The 18,516-nt window shown below is 43.3% G+C and overlaps 1 protein-coding gene and 1 long non-coding RNA gene across 4 annotated transcripts; both read left to right on the forward strand.

Annotated features, from left to right (window-relative positions):
- Positions 1-4,020: 4,020 nt before the first annotated feature.
- LOC136551211 (NAD(P)H dehydrogenase (quinone) FQR1-like) lies at positions 4,021-5,059 on the forward strand. Its single transcript, XM_066542791.1, has 2 exons — positions 4,021-4,064; positions 4,194-5,059. The coding sequence occupies exons 1-2, from the start codon at positions 4,039-4,041 to the stop codon at positions 4,804-4,806; spliced, it is 639 nt and encodes a 212-aa protein (XP_066398888.1). The 5' UTR covers positions 4,021-4,038; the 3' UTR covers positions 4,807-5,059.
- A 6,470-nt stretch (positions 5,060-11,529) lies between these two features.
- LOC136551212 (uncharacterized) lies at positions 11,530-16,643 on the forward strand. 3 transcript variants are annotated; one of them, XR_010782491.1, is made up of 6 exons: positions 11,530-11,884; positions 12,133-12,383; positions 12,589-12,713; positions 13,831-13,920; positions 14,818-14,952; positions 16,292-16,643. It is a non-coding gene; the product is annotated as an uncharacterized lncRNA (long non-coding RNA). The 3 variants fall into 3 exon arrangements; XR_010782492.1 differs by lacking the exon at positions 16,292-16,643 and having other exon boundaries at positions 12,133-12,157; positions 12,240-12,383; positions 14,818-15,090; XR_010782490.1 differs by lacking the exon at positions 16,292-16,643 and having other exon boundaries at positions 14,818-15,090.
- The last annotated feature ends 1,873 nt before the right edge of the window (positions 16,644-18,516 follow it).

Raw genomic sequence — 18,516 nt, forward strand, 5'->3', positions numbered from 1 at the left:
GAGACCGCACCGCTGCAAGGGTACCACCTGCACCCTAGTCCCGGAGGACAAACAGCGGCTCCACTAGACTTGGGCTTACGGTCACTGAATCTAGTGAAGGGGCACCCACAGGCACACAGCCCCGCTGCCGGCATGCCCACGGCCAAACCACGCGCCCAGGGTCCCTGCACACGCACAAGAAGAGCATCGTAGCACAGAGCAGCAGACCTGATCCTGCGTGAGGACGTGAATCAAGTGATGGGGGTGCCTAGCCACTGGCCTTGTCGAGGAGACTCCTGTGCAGGGGGCTCCCACACCCGGGAGCACCACACAGGTATCCCGTAGACCGAGGACACCGGCAGGCCAGAGGACGAGATCCTGCTGATCGAAAGTCATGCCGGGGGCAAGTTCGGCAGCATGCATCCGCACGCTGTGGAACCCGCCTATCTCCAACACCGCGCCAACCCGAGGCATAGGCCAATCTAGGCCCATGGTGCCTGGATCCGGCCACCGGTCACTTGAGCTCGCCGGTGTCGACGGGGAAGAAGGGGCACGAGGTAGGGGATGCGCTGGCCGACGGCCGGAGCGAGGCAAATCTATCCACAGGCCGCCCAAGCTCGTCGGAGCCGACGGAGAAGAGGAGGACGAGGCAGGGGTGCTCGGGAGATAGGAGGGAGGGAGATTGGTATGAGCGGCTCCCCATTTTTAGGTTGCTGCCGCGAGCCGCCGCCGCCGCTACACGCCGTGGGGGCGGCACGACGGATAGAGAGGAGGCTCGAAGGGGGTGGGGTGTGGCGCCGGTGAGCTCCCCCAAGTCGCCTGTGGGGGTGCTTGGTAGGGCGACGACTCCCGGGGGGGTTAGATATAGAGAAGTTATTAGAGGTAGAGGGACTTAGAGAACGTTTTTATTAGAGGGTAGAGGGATGTAGAGAATGTTTTTTTTTTAAAAAAAAAAGCTCTCTAAACGAGAGTGTAGAGCGTGTGGTTATGAAAGTCATGCTCTAATTTGTTTGTTGCGAGAACTAAAGTTTTTCATTGTAATATTTAGCTTTTCCTACCTGGGAATATTTTTTTCTAATGATTTTGTTTATTTCTTTGATTGTAATTATTCTTCCTCAATATGTCTCAGACCAATTGTTTTGTTTAGAGAACCTTTCGTTCTCTTTTGGTGATATTAATTCTTGGATAAAGACACTTACAAAATTGCAACCTTAAATTTTGGGTCAGCTTGTACTTTTTCTAGGAAACTATAGTTACTTTTTTCCTGAAAACTTCACCCTATTTGTTGCCGTGTTGCTGTGTTCCACTTTTGGCCTAGCTGTTATATATGGTTGTTCTTGTTGGCTTATGCCCATAGAACCTATGTAAACTAAGGATATGATGGTTTTTGTGTCTAATTGGTATTCTAACAGTAAAGCAGGGCCGTGCCCCATGGACGTGCAAGCTGTGCACTCGTACTGGGCCCCAAATTCTGAGGGCCCCCAGAACCATGGCCCACCAGATCCTATCGACTTCAAGATTAGCTACTGATCAAGCGTCTCTTGGTACTCTAATACTTTCATCTCAAGCTCATCTTGGTGCTTAATCTTGTGCAGCATGTGTATTATGCCGATATATCCTTATATTCACAAATTATGTTATTTTGGTGCTTAATCTCTGTTTTGGTCTCATTGGTCACTAAAATGGGTCTAAGCCCACATGTTATCCTCTTTCGCCTCTCTCATGGCCATGGCTAGCCCACGCATCGCCCTGACACTGCCACCGTCTTCAGCCTTCACACTAGCGATCGTTTCGCGCACGCCACTCGATTGTCGTGCCACACTCAGTGCTGTGACACAAGTTTAGGTTGGAAGCAATTCGTTTTGAATCTTAGCTAGTATTTACTTAGTTTCAGCTCTCTTTATGCTAATTCAATTTGGTTAGTAGAATTCTTAAAAGAATTCAATATTTTCAGTGATTTGTATTTGCCCTTGCAGTAGCGCTTGTTAATTACATAGGAGTATATATATGTTGTATGTATCATTGCTATAGGATTTATTAACGGAGGCAGTCATTTTCTATTGACGCGTCCGTCGGAGGCTGGCGCCATACCCGCCTCCATTAATCCAAGAACGGAACCGAGCACCTTAGTGCACCACACCTTCATTCATGTCTATATATAATATGTTATTGTTTTATATCAATATTTCATAATCTTATATTGAATATTTTAACTACTAAATGAACTCAAATGAAAAAACTTTTAATCACAGAGTTTTAAATCTTATCAAGTACTACAACTTTGGTATATGATGTATCTCTACTATCAGAGATTTGTTTGAAAAAATAAAAAAATAAATCTAAAAATATGTGAATTTAAAACAAATATTTGAGACACTAAACGACTTTAAATAAAAAAACTTGTCAACAACAAATATGTATCTCAGGCCCGCCACTACAACTTTTGCACTCACTATGTGAACATTCGGGATCGCTTAGGAATTCCAAATTTTAAATTTTAAAATCTCTAATCTTCGAACACACGTTTGGGACTAGAAACAACTTCAAATAAAAAACTTTTCAACTACAAAGTTGTAGATTTTATTGAGGACTGTAACTTTCGTATAGACCATGTCAACAACTGAGATTGTTTAATAATTTAAAATTTAAAATTTCAAAATCTATAAACTTACAATAATATTCTGGGACCTAAACAGTTTCAATTCAAAAACTTTTTAACTAGAAAGTTGTAGATCACGTCAAGTGCTATAATTTGATATAAAATTTGTCTTCATCCGAGTTCATATAAAAAAGTTATGAATAATTTTTGACGTAACTATTTACGGAGACGGACATCTTAAAACGGTTCGTAAATTGATTTTAGGATATGGATTCTTCGAACGCCCGCCTCCGAAAATAATTGATTAACGGAGACGGTCACCTTAAGATGCCCGTCTCCCAAAATCAGTGCCGCTAGGTGCACTTGTTTGCGGAAATAAAATAAATATACTCCAGCTCTTAGAGTCTTATAGCAACTCCAACAGATTGGGTAAATGTATTTGTGAAGCTATTGTGTTCTAAAAAAGCATTCCAACAGCCTATATTGTTTTCCTTTTTTCTCAGCTGGTTATCCCACCATTCTCGCTGGTCATATTTCCCTAGCGAGTCCTGCCTGCTATGTGTGTTTTTTAATTTAGCTAGGTTGTTGTAAAACTCTATATTTTATATGGACTTTCTATTTTACATAATGGTTAAATCTCATAATTTAGCATCTAATTTTACCAAGTCTCTTGAAGTTGCTCTGGTATGTAACTTTATGCGATGTTTCGTATCGATCACTCGATCAGTGATTGATGTTAAATCAGGTTCCGAGCGATTTTCTCGGACCTTACTCACTCAAAAAGGTCAAATGCTGAGTATAAAACTAATGCTTCATATCCAAGTATCCAACGCCACAATACTTTACTACTGGCAAGGAGCTCCCACATATAGTGCGAATATCTACAAACTGCTCTAGCCATAATACAATAGATGGAAAATATTTCATCTTCGCGCGAAGGATAACCAAGCCGAATTGAAGACTTCATTGAAGCAGTGTTTGCAGCAGTCTAACGGAGCTGCTTCATTTCTGAAAATGTTACTATTTCTCACAGTTCAGAACTTCAGATACTCCAACACATCAGCACAATAATCTCTATAAAGAACGAGACCCTAAGTTGGGACTTGAAACTCTCCAGGGCCTCCAGAGGTTCAATCGAATTTGGCACTTGGATTCCAATGGGGAGCGTCAACGTCTGCAGCGACGTCACTGATCACGTATGCTATCTCAGCAAGAGCCACGAGCCGCCGGCTGACGGCTTTTGATCCCCAAATGAGGTGGTGCCCCCTGCCCAGTGTCTACTAAACAAATCACCGTGGCTGCTCCGGCCCGTCGTGCTCAGTGCTCACCTTTGCAGCGGGTTCTTTATATATGCGCGCTCGGTGTGCATCTATAGACTCACGAAGCAGCACACACTGCACGCACCAAATTAAAAACTGACGGAGGAAGAAGGCAGACGACAAAGCTTGCGCGATCCATCAATGGCGGTGACAAAGATCTACGTTGTGTGCGTGGCCAACCTAGCTAATCATGAGCACCTTAGCTTACAATGCTCTAGTAAATACGTACGAGTACCCACTGTCACTGGCAATGTTACGATTCATGCTTCCTTTTGTTTGTTGATGACTTTGATCAGGTACTACTCCACGTACGGCCACGTGGCGAGGCTGGCGGAGGAGATCAAGAAGGGCGCCGATTCCGTCGACGGCGTCGAGGCAACGATATGGCAGGTGGCGGAGACGCTGCCGGAGGAGGCGCTGGCGAAGATGCACGCGCCGGCCAAGAGCGAGGAGCACCCGGTGATGATCTCGGGCAAGCAGCTGGCCGACGCCGACGGCATCCTGTTCGGCTTCCCGGCGCGGTTCGGCATGATGGCGGCGCAGATGAAGGCGCTCTTCGACTCCACGGGCGGCCTCTGGCAGAAGCAGGCGCTGGCGGGCAAGCCCGCGGGGTTCTTCTTCGCGCTGGGCACCCAGGGCGGCGGGCAGGAGGAAACGGCGCTAACGGCCGTGTCGCAGCTCACGCACCACGGCATGGTGTTCGTGCCCGTCGGGTACACGTTCGGCGAGGGGATGTTCGACATGGACGAGGTCAGGTGCTGCAGCCCGTACGGGTCCGGCACGTTCGCCGGCGCCGACGGGAAGAGCAGGCTGCCCAGCGACGCCGAGCTCCAGATGGCCGTGCACCAGGGCAGCTACTTCGCCGCCTTCGCCAAGAAGCTCAAGGCCGGAGCGGGCGTCGTCGCCTGAGCCTGCTGGAGTAGTGCTCTGTCTGTTTGTTTCTGTCCTCACCTCTGCTGGAGTAGTGCCCATCCATCGGCAGCAGCACTAGCATCATGCAGTGCTGCTAGCTGCTTTTGTTTGTGGAAAATAAAATAAACTGCCAACCCTGAGTCGCAGAACCATAGCATCTCTAAGTAAGATAAATGTACATGAATATTTGTTTCAACAACTTTTTCAATGTTTTAATATATGCGGTTAGTATTGATAACGAAAAATCATAATATTACGATACAAAATGGGTGAATTGATGCCTTAATATATGCTAAAAATTGCAATATTTATAGGATGTTCAAAAACATTTCTACTGGATTGGGGGCATGGCCCTGGTTCCACCACTGCCATCCTCTGTACTAAATTATAGGTTGTTCTGAATTTTCTAAATGATTAGTTTTTTTTATACACCAAGGAGTACGTTAAGTACTCCACCTCCATTACATACCCAACTTTTTGCGATGTATCAGTGTCATTGATTGAAGTGAAATCAGGAACGTGTAGCTTTCACTTGGACCACACTTTTGAATTGCCACCGAATTTCTCAGAACCTTGCTCACTCGAAAAGGCCAAATGTTAAGGAGTATAAAACTAAGGCTTCAAATCCAAGTATCCAACCCACAATACTTTACTATTGGCAAGCAGCCCCTACAAATAGTGTGAATATCTACATTTTTATCTAAAACCCGTTTGGCACAGCTCTCCAACAATCTGGCTTCTTTTGTTATGTTACTGTAGAGCTAACACAGGCCAAACGGCTATGGCTCCAGCCAAAATGCACCAAGAAAATGAAGAGCACAATACTGCTACAGATATAGGCCCTATTCACTTGTCTTATGAGCCGTACTATTTCAGCGAACGAACAATGCTTTCCTCTCCCAATAAATCAGCGAACAGTACTTTCAGGCATGACTTTTCAACAAAATGAATAGGGCCATAGAGGCGAAGCCGCATGGAGCCCATCAAATAGACCTTTATAGGAATAAGTTTGTACAGGTAATTTTATTTACTCCCTCCGCTCTAAATTATAAATCGCTTTGACTTTTTTGGTTCATCAATTTTGCTATATATCTAGACATATTATTATGGCCCCGTTCGTTTCGCTGAAAAAACAAGCTAAAACAATGTTCCGCTGATTTGTTGTGAGAGAAAAAACATTATTCCGACTGGAAAAAAACAAGCTGAAAAGTATGGATTATAAGACAAGCGAACATGGCCTATATCTAAATGCATAGCAAACTGGATGTACCAAAAAAGTCAAAGTAATTTATAATTTGGAACGGAGGGAGTACTTTTTATTTATTTTTTGTCATTTCTTTATGTCTCTGTTGCATCTACATGTGCCTACAATGACAAGAGAGGTGGAGACACGGGCTTCCACGGACAAATAAAAGTCGGAGACCGGTGTGGACGAGGAACTCTCGGAGCCCTGTTTTGAACGCGGGAATAGCGGCTTCACGCGGTTGGCTTACTAGACGCCGGAGGATGAGGAGGTTTACACACACGATGTTGACGATTCGATTTAACTGGGTGAGGAGAGAAGACCTACAAGTAAATCTGGACATTTCGTTTTAAATGTGTTATTTTTCTGGGTACAGTTTTTTGGTGGATGGATGGGCTTCTCAGTGGGAGTTGTATTTTGGGTGGGTTTAGCAATAAAAGGATAGTGAATTAGTAGGGTAAAAACATGGACCGGTTAAAAATTTCTTTTATCTAATGAGTTCTACTCATCCTCTATTAGTTTTTGTTGGACCATCGATCAGCCTTCTAATTGGCATTCAAAACATGGACTAAGTTTACTCCATCCAAACACCCCCTAAGAATTCCTTTTAGTTTTTAGCACAATATAAATTTCTTTTATTGCAGGCACTGTTTCAAAATGTTTCACTTGTTTCTAGATGATGTTGCAATCGTTCTGATCTGGATGTTTCATATGCTTGGCACAGATGTTGCAATAATATTTCAAAATGTTTCAGTTGCTTCAATCTCATGTTGCAGTAGCTGTTCTATGTTGTTGCAGGTGTTTTTATTCGAGCGTTGTTTCATATGCTTCACACCCAGTGTTGCAATAATATGTTACAAATATTTTAGCTCCTTCAACCTATTGTTGCAGCAGTTTGTTCCGTGTTGTTGCAATAATATGTTCATGGTGTTTCAACTACTTCAGCCTAATGTTGCAATAGTTGTTTTCGTGTTTTGCACGTATTTTATTCCAGCTTTCTATGTTGTTCGACGGGGAGCGCGTGGCTCGTGGGAGGGATAGTGGACGGAAGCGTTGGGGGTGAGCGGATGGGGGTGCTGCGGTCAGGGGGCGATAGGGCATGCTCGTCGCGCACGTGGGGCGGTGTGAAGGGAGATGCGGCGGGCTGTGGGGACGGGCTGCGGGGCGAGCTAGGGGCACGTGCGGCGCGAGCGGCGCGGGGGAAACAAGCTCAAAAGAGAAACGGTGGAGCTAGGCCTCCATCACATAGACATCCGGGGACTTGCATCCGCAGCATCGTCCGATGGATCGGTATCCATCGGACGGCTGGACGCCAGCACTCCCATTTTCCTTTCCTCCAGCTATACGACCACAGCAAACTCAGGGAAAAAAAAACTCCCAGAAAAAAAAGGACTCGCTCGCCTTAGCCAGCTCATCAGCACGTACCGCTTCGCCTGCCGCGGCCGAATTTTTTACTATTTGGTCCTTTTTTCGAAAGTTTCTCTCAAATAGACCCCTGGCGGAAAGAATTCCAGAAATGGACCCTTGGCTCGGCGCCATAGTGAATGGCGCCGAGACACCTGCATTTAACCCAGCCTGCACTTCTTCCCCGAGCGTTCTTCCTCTTATTTCTCCTCCGTCTCGGGTTTTTTTTCTCGCCACTTCACCCTACCTCACAATCACCGGCAACTTAGAATTTTGGCTAAGTCCCTAAATTTACCATGAGATGGACATGCTGAAATTTGTTAAGCTTGGATTTTTACCATGACTTAGACATTGTCAAATTTGATTTTTATTGTGGGACAGACATATGCAAAAATGGCTAAGTCTGAATTTTTTCTATGACTTAGAGACTAGAATTACCATGGATATGTAATTTGAATTTTTACCATGGCAATGCCATATTGAATTTTATTGTGACCTGGATATGTTACAATCTGTCTAAATCTGTGATTTTACCATGAGATGGACATATGTATATTTAGCACGAGATGGTCTGATTTTTTACCGTGGCTAAGTCCAAACTTGACAAGACTTGTTTTGTTGTCATGGAAGTATTAGCTTTAACCTTGTTAAACACCATATCATTCCTACTCAACCATATCGCTCAACAGAGCGCAATAACTCCTGACAAAATTTGGTTGTCCATCACAGATCTATTTGTCGGAGTTGAGCATGTTCTCTCTTAGATATGACCACGAGCTCACTCAAATGAGGCTTTTGGGTGGCGCCATGGTGGTTCGTCGGTGTCAGTCCGATGTCACGTGGTGGTGGGACCACGACCTGAGGAACTCGCAACCGCCAGCAGCTCTCATCTGTCATCTGTGGCTTCCCCAGCAGAGAGAAGACCAGGTTACAGGAGTTTAGCCACTGTCGCTTCTATAGAGTTAAGAAGAACAGGGCATAAAAGATGCGATTCCTTCTCTAGAGTCCTAGGTGAGTCGGGATTTTGCACCACATCCACGATCTATGCGTATTTGTTTTGTGGTATTATGTGCTCTAATATCTGCTTACATTTTGCATAGTGGCTGACATTCTAGATTTGAAAATCACATTGACATATATATCCAAATTTACTTCTCCAATTTCTCACAATCTAGCTTATATGAGATGTACAAATTTATCTGCAGCTCATGTTTTGATTTTGATTGTTTATGAAGCAAATTATCGCGTATCATCATCGACACCTTGGCAATCGTTCCTGACTTTGATCCTGTCACTTCACAGGGACTCAGGTAAGTAAATGATTTAAAGCATCTGAGACAAATGAATGCCCCATCATCATATATGGAACCTCAAACGCCATCAGAGAGTACTCAAACTCGTAGTAAGGTATTAAATTGAGTTGCTATACAAATTTGGAAGATAAAATATCGCAAACTGATTTAGGTTTAGGTCCAAAAACAAAGTTTGTTGTACTCAACTCAAACTATAACTTCTATTAAAGGTCAAACTTTATATCTAGAAAAGAAACTATAGTTTTACTGTGGTCAAAACTGCATCATGAAAAAGGGTGTTAACTATTGATCCAACACTTAGAAACATTTTTAGGCTCGTTCATCAACATGAACCCTAGATCATTTTTTATCCTAAGTATTTCTATGTTGTTTTAAGTGCTCAAATATCAAGTCAGTGTAAAACTCTAGAGTTAGCCACATTTCTCAATATCCAAATCATGGTAAAATTTTAAATTTGTCAATGTCCAAGTCATGGTAAAATTCTAGTCTCCAAGTCATAGCAAAAATTCAGACTTAGCCATTTTTGCATATGTCTGTCCCACAAATTTCAGCATGTCCATCTCATGGTAAATTTAAAGACTTAGCCAAATTCTAAGTTGCCCATTTTATGGTAAATTTAGGGACTTAGCCAAAATTTTATATATCCATCTCACGGTAAATTTAGGGACTTAGCCAAAATTCAGCTCGGGGAAGAAGTGCAGGCTGGGTGAAATGTAGGTGTCTCGGCGCCATTCACTATGGCGCCAAGCTCGGCGCCAGTCACTCTGGCGCCGAGCCCCTAGCAGGCCATTTTCCCGTGCCCAGGACCTCGGCGCCAGTGACCGTGGCGCCGAGCTCGGCGCCAGTCACTCTGGCGCCGAGCCAAGGGTCCATTTCTGGAATTCTTTCCGCCAGGGGTCTATTTGAGAGAAACTTTCGAAAAAGAGACCAAATAGTAAAAAATTCAGCCGCCGCCGCCACTCCCATCGCCCGCCTCCCACTTCCCCGGCTACCCCCGCTCCACCTGCCGCCGCCCTCTAATTTGTACGATCTGAGTAGTTTAAGTGCGGCCAAAGACGTGCCATATTGGCCGTATATATACATGACCTTGAGGAAATGAATTAAAAGTCAGCTTTACATACGGTAAACCACCCATGTTTCAGCACAGAAAAAAAAGAAAAAAAGAGTCTTATGCAGTGCCAGTGGCAAAGCTGATGGGAATGCCTGAACGGCAGCGTGCCAGCAGCAAGCGGATCATCAAGATTTATAACAATGCAAATTAATCAATATATCACAATATATTCATGAACCATGCATGGGACAGCTCAGACAGAGAGGGGCAGCACCTGACTCATGTGCATGATTGACTTGCCTGTTTGTTTTCCTGTCAAATAAGAAATGGTTGGAGGAAGGCTGGTTCATGGTTGATTGGGTTCCTAACCACCCACCCCCAATGACCCCATGCACATGAGCCTGAAAAATAAACCAGAGATTGTTCTCCGTCAGATTCCATACGTTCTGGTTCTGAATTGCCGGCCTGGGAGTGTCAGAAGATACTGAAAAAACAAATCAGAGAAGAGTGTAGTGATAAACAACACATGGGCACTCAACCCCAGCTAGCTCCTTTGTGTTACATACAATACATGTACATAGTACATCCTATATATAGGGATCAGTAATTCACCAATGTGTTAAGAGGGCTGTAAAACATTTTCAGAATTGTTCTTTGATGCAGAGCAACACATCTCCTGACATTAACAATCTCTTTAGTTTGCACTATGAAACAAACTAGTAGGATGGATGGGTTTATTGAGGTAGGTAGCTTAAATAAAACGTATCAAAGCATAGGTGACCGACGCTGCAATGTCAGCATCACACAGCAAAAAAGGCTAAATAAATTAAACGGCGAAACCTTTTCTTAGAACAAATTAAACTTGGCTCATCAATCTTTGATTTGATATTGCCTGGAGTGACGACATGCACGAGGGGCCATGAGCACGTTATTAACAAATAAATTGACAGATTCTTAAACCCTTTGCATGCGCAGTTGCTCCCAAGTCCCTGTCTGCTGTGGATTTTCAGTTCCATTCCACTACGTTAAGGAGATCCACCCGTTGCTCACCCTGATCACGACAATTTACCTACGATCTAAGCTGATAACGGGCACTGACGACGATGACGATGACCAGCTGAGCAGGACAATCTGCCCAACTCGGTTTGTTCATGTTCCTACATGGTATCGGACAAATGCAGGATATCGATTCCGCACATTATTGTATCGATAACTGAAACTGAGCCTTTAGGTTAAGGTTGCAATAATTGCGCGGACAATTTCGCTAGCCCAACAGATTTGTATCCAACAGAAGAACTTAAAACTCTCAAGGCCCCCCACCCAACGCCAAATGAACTATTGGGCCCAAATGCGGTAGCACTTGACATTTCTGACGAATTGGTAGTGGATCGGTACAGTGATTCGTATGCAGCACCACTAGTGAAAAGAAGCTTGTTGTATGTAATGTTCCTGCGGCACTGCCTAACTTGATTAATTTTTCTCTTCTGACTGTTTTTTTTTTTTGCCCATGCTCCAACAAAAGTGTTCCATGGCCCGTGGATCACGGAGAGTGTAGGTGGCCCATCTGTTTACAGCCCAGATAGGTTGTGGCCCAATAACCCCTTCAAGTCATTTTTGCTGTCTCCTGTTAAACCATTCCGGGAACAGAAGCTACTAATTGAAACTAGTATCTTAAAAAGTGTTTCCATTTCATTATTAGATTACTTTCCCATTTCTCCCTCTTCCCCGGCTACCCCCGCTCCACCTGCCGCCGCCACTCCCATCGGCCGCCTCCCTCTTCCCCCTGTTGCCCCCGCTCGACGCCGCCGCCACAGGGTACCTCCACCCGCCGCCGCCGCCGCAGAGTGCCGCCCCCATCACTCGCCTCCCTCTGCCCCACGCGTGCGCCTCCCTCTTCATCTAGGTGTTACTGAACGCGGCGCGCCCCCGTCGTCCGCCTCCCCACCGCATGCCGCACAGCCGAGCTCAAGGCATGATCCCCACCGCCAAAGCAGAGGAGCAGACGCCGTCAACGGAGTGGCTGGCCCAGAGGTTCAACCAACAATGGTCTATTTGAGAACGCTGGTGAGTTCCTCTGTAGCCTTTTACCGTTTTACCACCGTCGCAGATCTCCAGGGCTCCCCCCTCTTCATCTCTTGCAGTGCTGAGCGAGTTCCTTTTGATGTAATTTGGTTTAGCTGTGGTTTTTTGTCAGATGCAGTTAGTACACGGGTGTTTTTTTTTGTCAGATGCAATCAAATTAAATGCAGTGCGTTTAGTTTCAAGTTTTTTTCCCTGTGCATGGTGTTTAATTAAGTGCCTCTCACTTGTAGGATGGTTGAATGTCAATTACCGAAGGTTTGTTCTGAGTATCTCATAGGTTCATTTTCTTATCTTCAAATATGAGCCTTCTATGTTCAGACGAGACGACCATTTACAGGAAGTCTTGAGTGATGCAATCTCAAATTTTCGTGTCATGCAACATATGTCTTTTGTTGGCTGCAAGGAGCAAAAAGAAAAGCTGATGGAAGGAAAACAATAAGGGATGAATGAGCATCTTCCAGACATAAACACATTGCATCAGGTACACTACTCCGCAATTCGAACCTCCACTGCCTACTATTGCCACTCTCATTGCCTTTCTTTCGCCTGCTTGATATCCTTTTGTCCTTCAAATTACTGAGCATCATTGCTAAGCTGTTGCCATATTTTCTGTTGATCAATTTTCAGTTTCAGCTGCACTGGTGCATCCCTACAGTTGAATTGCATTGTTTTCCTTGAAATTTCAGTTCACATAGCAGCGGAGCAGCATGTGGAACCTGAAACTAAAATGATTGGCGTAAAGTTTGCATAGCCTCATGAGATTACGCTATGCGTGTCTACCTAAACCTCAAAAGTCTACAGCAATATCAAGGTGAGCACACTCCACATAGTAGGCTGCTGAATGCAATGACAAACAATCAAGCACGCTCAAAACCTTGACTAAATATCTCATTCATCTAAACCTTGTCTGACTAAAGAATTTGGTATTTGCCTGACATCTCAATTGTTTTTAGGTCCTAATATCAATTGTTAATTATGTAACACCTTAGCTGGTATATGCCTGTGTGTGCAACGAATCAAATCTTAAAAGTGATTGTTCAGTAGAAAAAACAAATACATCGTCTGAACAAATGGTGAGGCAGAGTCATTTTCTATGGCAATCAATACATAGTTGCTACATGGTGGCTACTATTATATGCATGAATTTTGGTATTAAGAAGTGTAATCTTCCTGCTAATCTGGTTTATACATGTTATGGTATCTGTTAATCAATAATCTCTTACGAAATATTTACAATGTTGTTAGTTCTAATACAATAAATTTGTTAGGCATGACAACATGATTTTTAATGAAGCCCTTTAGGAAGTCATATTTCAGAGCAAAAATGGGTTTTATTGTCCAACAACAACAACAAAGCCTTTAAGTCTCAAACAAGTTGGGGTAGGCTAGAGTTGAAACCCAGCAGAAGCAATCAAGGTTCAGGCACGTGAATAGCTGTCTTCCAAGCACTCCTATCTAAGGCTAAGTCTTTGGGTATATTCCATCATTTCAAGTCACCTTTTATTGCCTCTACCCAAGTCAACTTCGGTCTTCCTCTGCCTCTCTTCACGTTACTATCCTGGCTTAGGATTCCACTACGCACCAGTGCCTCTGGAGGTCTCCGTTGGACATGTCCAAAACATCTCAACCGGTGTTGGACAAGCTTCTCTTCAATTGGTGCTACCCCTAATCCACTAACTAAAGAGGATGTAATGAGAAAAAATGGGCTTTATTGTCCGTCGAATGAAAATGCTATAGTAAAATTAAGGCCGTCGTGAACTGCAGAGTGCAAAGAAAAATATTGGATAAAACATTTCTTACATAAAAACAGCACCATGCGTTGTTTTTGCCACTACCATTTCAGACATAATACCTTTGTCATTGTTGCTTTTTTTGCCAGGCACACTGCCAGTTAGGCTCTACTAACAGAGATTGTTGTGCACTGCCAGGTATGTGATACAGCCATGTATGCAATAGCGACAACGAATGTCTTATGCCTATGAGACTGGTGCTTGAATCGCACTCAACCCTTCACAAAGGTGAAATTATTTGTCTTTCACTTTTTATAAGTTTACATCTTTGGAAATAATCTGAGCTTTGCAATTTGGGAATTAGTCTATGAAATAAATGATGTGTTAACTGCAATTAATAAAAAAATCTCTTTACTAATGTCAGCAAAGGGACTGCCTATACTGGTTGAAATACATGCCAGTACTTACAGAAGTTCAATTAGGGAGAAGAAAAGAACCTTTTAGTTTTTCTCTCATACTCTCATGTACCCTGCCATTACTGATAAGAATGTCAGAATTGCATACAACATATAATACCCGTAAGCATTGGGTCGTGGTTACCATTAAATTTGCACTCTACTAACAAATTTTGTACGGTTTCCCCACCAACGATTGTACTGCTTTCCTGCTAATCACTATATTATCTACTATTTTGTACTGCCGTTCTGCTAACCAGCATTTTCAGCGTCCAGGCCACCTATGCAGCTCAAATTTATTTGCATGCGTGGTTCTAGATTATCCTGCTATGACATAGTCTCCATATATCGCCTAAAACATATGTTCGATGCCTACTTATTAATTTGCATATAGGTGGCACTTATGGCTTATGTTGCCTAAAGCACATGTGAGCCATTTGCAGAACAATAGAACCTGAGATTTTCTACGTTTTCTGGGCCTTCCCCTGAAATACATGAGCCTTTTTTTTCTCATTACATCCTCTTTAGTTAGTGGATTTATATGAAAACCTGTGGCATACCATGGAATTAACCATTCCTTCCTACTCTGCTATGTATTACAATCTTTTAATTCAATTAGTACAATGGTTAGCTGTACGACTAGGATTATCTGTGGCTTACCATTTTAATGAGAAATGTCATTCTATCTACCTACTAAAACATTTTCCTTATGTGCCAATCCACATGGCAGCTTGCATGCCCATGGCAAACACCAGTCCAGGGAAAAGCTCATCTACAGCGTCCTTCCTGAACGTGGCTATGTGTCTGAGCATGAACAGCAACATTCGAATTCTTTCGTCAATGGTGCTGCTCCTTTTGCCAGCATGTAAGACTCCTACATTTTAATGTATTTATCGATATAAAATGCAAGCTGCCCCTAGCATGAACTGTTAGTTGACTGGTGAGATTGGTTGATTAACCATTTTCTCAGCTCGAGATATATATGAAAAAGGTTAAGTGAGTATTTGGTACAGAATTTGTCATGCTTCCTGTCCAGAATTTTTTTTTTGGAGTACTACTATGGAGAGAATCAACTTTCATGTGTTCATATCTCAGAGAATTTACCTTTTGCTACATTTACCTATGCACGCCGCAAATAATTGATGCATATATGTTTTAGAGGAAAAAAACAATTATGTCAGCTGGGGCCATTCGGCTGACCTTAAAAGTTGGCTTGTTCGGCTTCTTTTTTTAGCTGGAACAGTGTTTTTTTCTCATAATAATTCAATCGAAACAGTGTTTTTAGCCAAATTCAGCCAAGCGAACGGGGCCTAGCTGTTATGCTACATGCTAATTTGTTGTTGTTGGCTTATGTCCGCAGAACCTACGTAAACTAAGGATACGATGGTTTTGTGTCAGTAGTATTCTAACAGTAAACATTTCTATACTTTTTTGTCTCGAGCTTCAGCACCGTTATAACTTATTACGGTAATGCTCTGAACTGGGCGTCCGGTGGTCCGTTCACCCGGACGCCCTGTTGTTGGACTACGACGCTAGCCCAACAACCCACGGCTCCTTCATTTCTCAAAAAAACTGCTTATCCACTTATTCCTATCCACTCGTTCCTCTTCCTATCGCTCGCTTGACGCCTCCGGGCGCACGGCTGTTGGCCTTTCGAGGCGCACTGCTTGGCCGTTGGCCTTGCCAGGCATGGCGTGCGGCCGTCTCCAAGTCGCAACGCTCGGGCTGCTGGCCTTGCCAGGCGCGGCGCGCTGCTGCCCTCTCCAAGTCACGCGGCCGCGGCCTCCCCGCCGCTCTTGCGGCCGATGCCTCCCTTCCGCGACGTGCAGCCACTGCCGTTGGCCCGCTGTCTACAAGCGCCGCCGGGCCGCTGCCTTCGGTGAGCACCACACATCGATGAGCCTCCATTCTGCCGAGTAGCAAGAAGATGTTGCGTTGCAAGCGCATGTTGTAAGAGTATGTTTCAGATGTTTCAGAGATATGTTGCAAATGTTTCATATGGTTGTTGCAAAAATAGATCGTGATGTTGCACATGTTGCAATGGTTGTACACGTATGTTGCAAGCGTCCGTTCCAAATGTTTTAACTACTTTTTCAGACGTATGTTACAAGTGTGTTTATTTAGATATTGCATTTACACATATGTTGCAAGAGTATGTTTGAAATGTTTTAGTTTTACGTTGCAACAAGTGTTTTTATGTCCAGGCCATGAATTGCTGGAGCTGGAGGCACCCTTCGGCCCTCGTCGGCATGTTGCCCGTCCTCTCTGTGATCGCGCGCAGCGGTCGGTGCCACATCGGTGCATCGTGATTGATAGGTGGCCGGAGCGTGCGTCACACGTCGGCAGCAGACCCACCACCACCACCACCACCATGGGTCCATGGTTGGCCCCTGCATGCCCCCCTTCGTCCCCATTTGTATGAGGCAGTGTGGCACCGTACCACCCCCTGTATCACACGCACTGCACTGCAAGTGCATAGGACAACTGAGATTCAGGTCCGGTTACGTTGTTGAATTTTGAATATTCAATGAATGTCAATATCTAGTTCCTAATGAATGCATTGCAATTTGAAGTATTTCGTATCATAGGGCATCAAAGAGGCTAATGAAAATATATTGACCCTATTCGCTATCTTATAATCCGTCTTTTTAGCTTGTTTTTTTGTCGAAACAGTGTTTTCTCTCACAACAAATCAGCTGGAACAGTGTGTTCGGTTTATTTTTTCAGCGAAGCGAACGGGGCCATTTTAGTGAGAAAGATGTGTCTGAATACAATATGCACCATGGCACACTGGTGCAAGAGTGAACATCAGTCCTGGTTGGGAAACCCCCTTTAGTCCCGGTTTCTCAACCAGGATTGCGAATTCGGGACTAAAGGACCCCTTTAGTCCCGGTTCTAGCAACAGGGACTAAAAGTGGACCCGGACTAAATGGCCCTCTGGCATTGCACCGGGGCTGGCACCTGTAGTCTCGGTTGGTGTTCCCAACGGGTATTAAAGGTTCTTTTTTTCATTTCATTCCTTTTCATTTTATGGTTTTTTTTCAATTCAATTTTTTTTTTGTTTCGATTAGCTTTTCGTATATGAATTCTACGCTGCTAATATACGTCCATGTATAAGGTTCCGTTCGAGCATTATATATAAATAACACACTAAAATGTATAAAACTACGTATATACAAATATTTCAAGAGGTTGTACATGCATGGAATATGTACATAATAAAGTCACAAAAACCTTGTACTCATGTCCTTGGGATTTCATTCAACCTTAATCTTGAGTCGTATGGCTACTAGGTATTAATTCTTTAGAGTCATAGTGGTACGCGCCTTTAGGATCTATGACCTCATCTATAAGAAATCCAGCTAATGCCTCTCGAATTGCTTTGATCTGGTCACATCGCATAACCTTTTGCTTCCTCCATTCAATCTTCAATTCGAATGAAAGGAAAAGTATGGATATATATATATATATATATATATATATATATATATATATATATATGATTTTATATATCAACACAATGGTAATAAATAAATTATGTATATTTTTTACATACTTTAAGGATCTCTTCACTTGTTCTCCTTGAGTACTCCATGAGGAACTCACAGACATAGTATCCACATAAGTTGTTCCCCGATCCCTGCTATAGACACCAATTTACGAGAAAAAGATTCATCATCAACCAATGAAGCATGCTAATAATGAATTAAACTAAATAAAGATGCGCTGACCTAGCTAGTACTTATTGGGTATTGGACTACATTCAGAGGCACTTTCCATTGACCATAATGGCGTTTCTCGGCGAACCTTTTCCGAGCACTACCCAACAAAATAAATAAATGGAGTTATATCAATAAAATGACATAAGAGAGTATACAATGTGCGAGACCAAAATTACCATAGGAGAATATCTATCATTTCTGGGTAATCTTTTTGGGGTTTTGTTGCTGAGTCAAAAATCTTTACAGTACTCCTGGGTATATCGATGACCAGTAGTATCCAGTGATTGCTACATGTTTATACGCGGGCATAACTCATTAACTAAAGTCAACATGGAGTAAGCAAAATAAAATGGGCAAAGACATTAACACTCACTTGAAGTTGTAAGGGAAGATTATCAATGTCTTGTTATGTTGGTTATCTAAGAACTTAAGCATATTATTCTCCACTTGAGGTCGCCATCTATCATATGGAGTAACAGTGTCCTTGAATGTGCGATTCGGATCCATGAAACTAACATCAGTTAACCCTTTTCTCTTTAGTTTCAGCATCTCATATCTACATTTATATAGTACAAAAGAATATATATAGTGTGAGGATAACTGTATATATACAACAAACTAACATGCAAGTTACATAAATTGTAGAAAGAATCACTTATAGACACCAGCAGCTGAGGAGAGATTTATCAAGAGCGTCCTAGTTTAAT

This window comes from Miscanthus floridulus, chromosome 4 (genome assembly GCF_019320115.1).
Source record: "Miscanthus floridulus cultivar M001 chromosome 4, ASM1932011v1, whole genome shotgun sequence".
NCBI lineage: Eukaryota > Viridiplantae > Streptophyta > Magnoliopsida > Poales > Poaceae > Miscanthus > Miscanthus floridulus.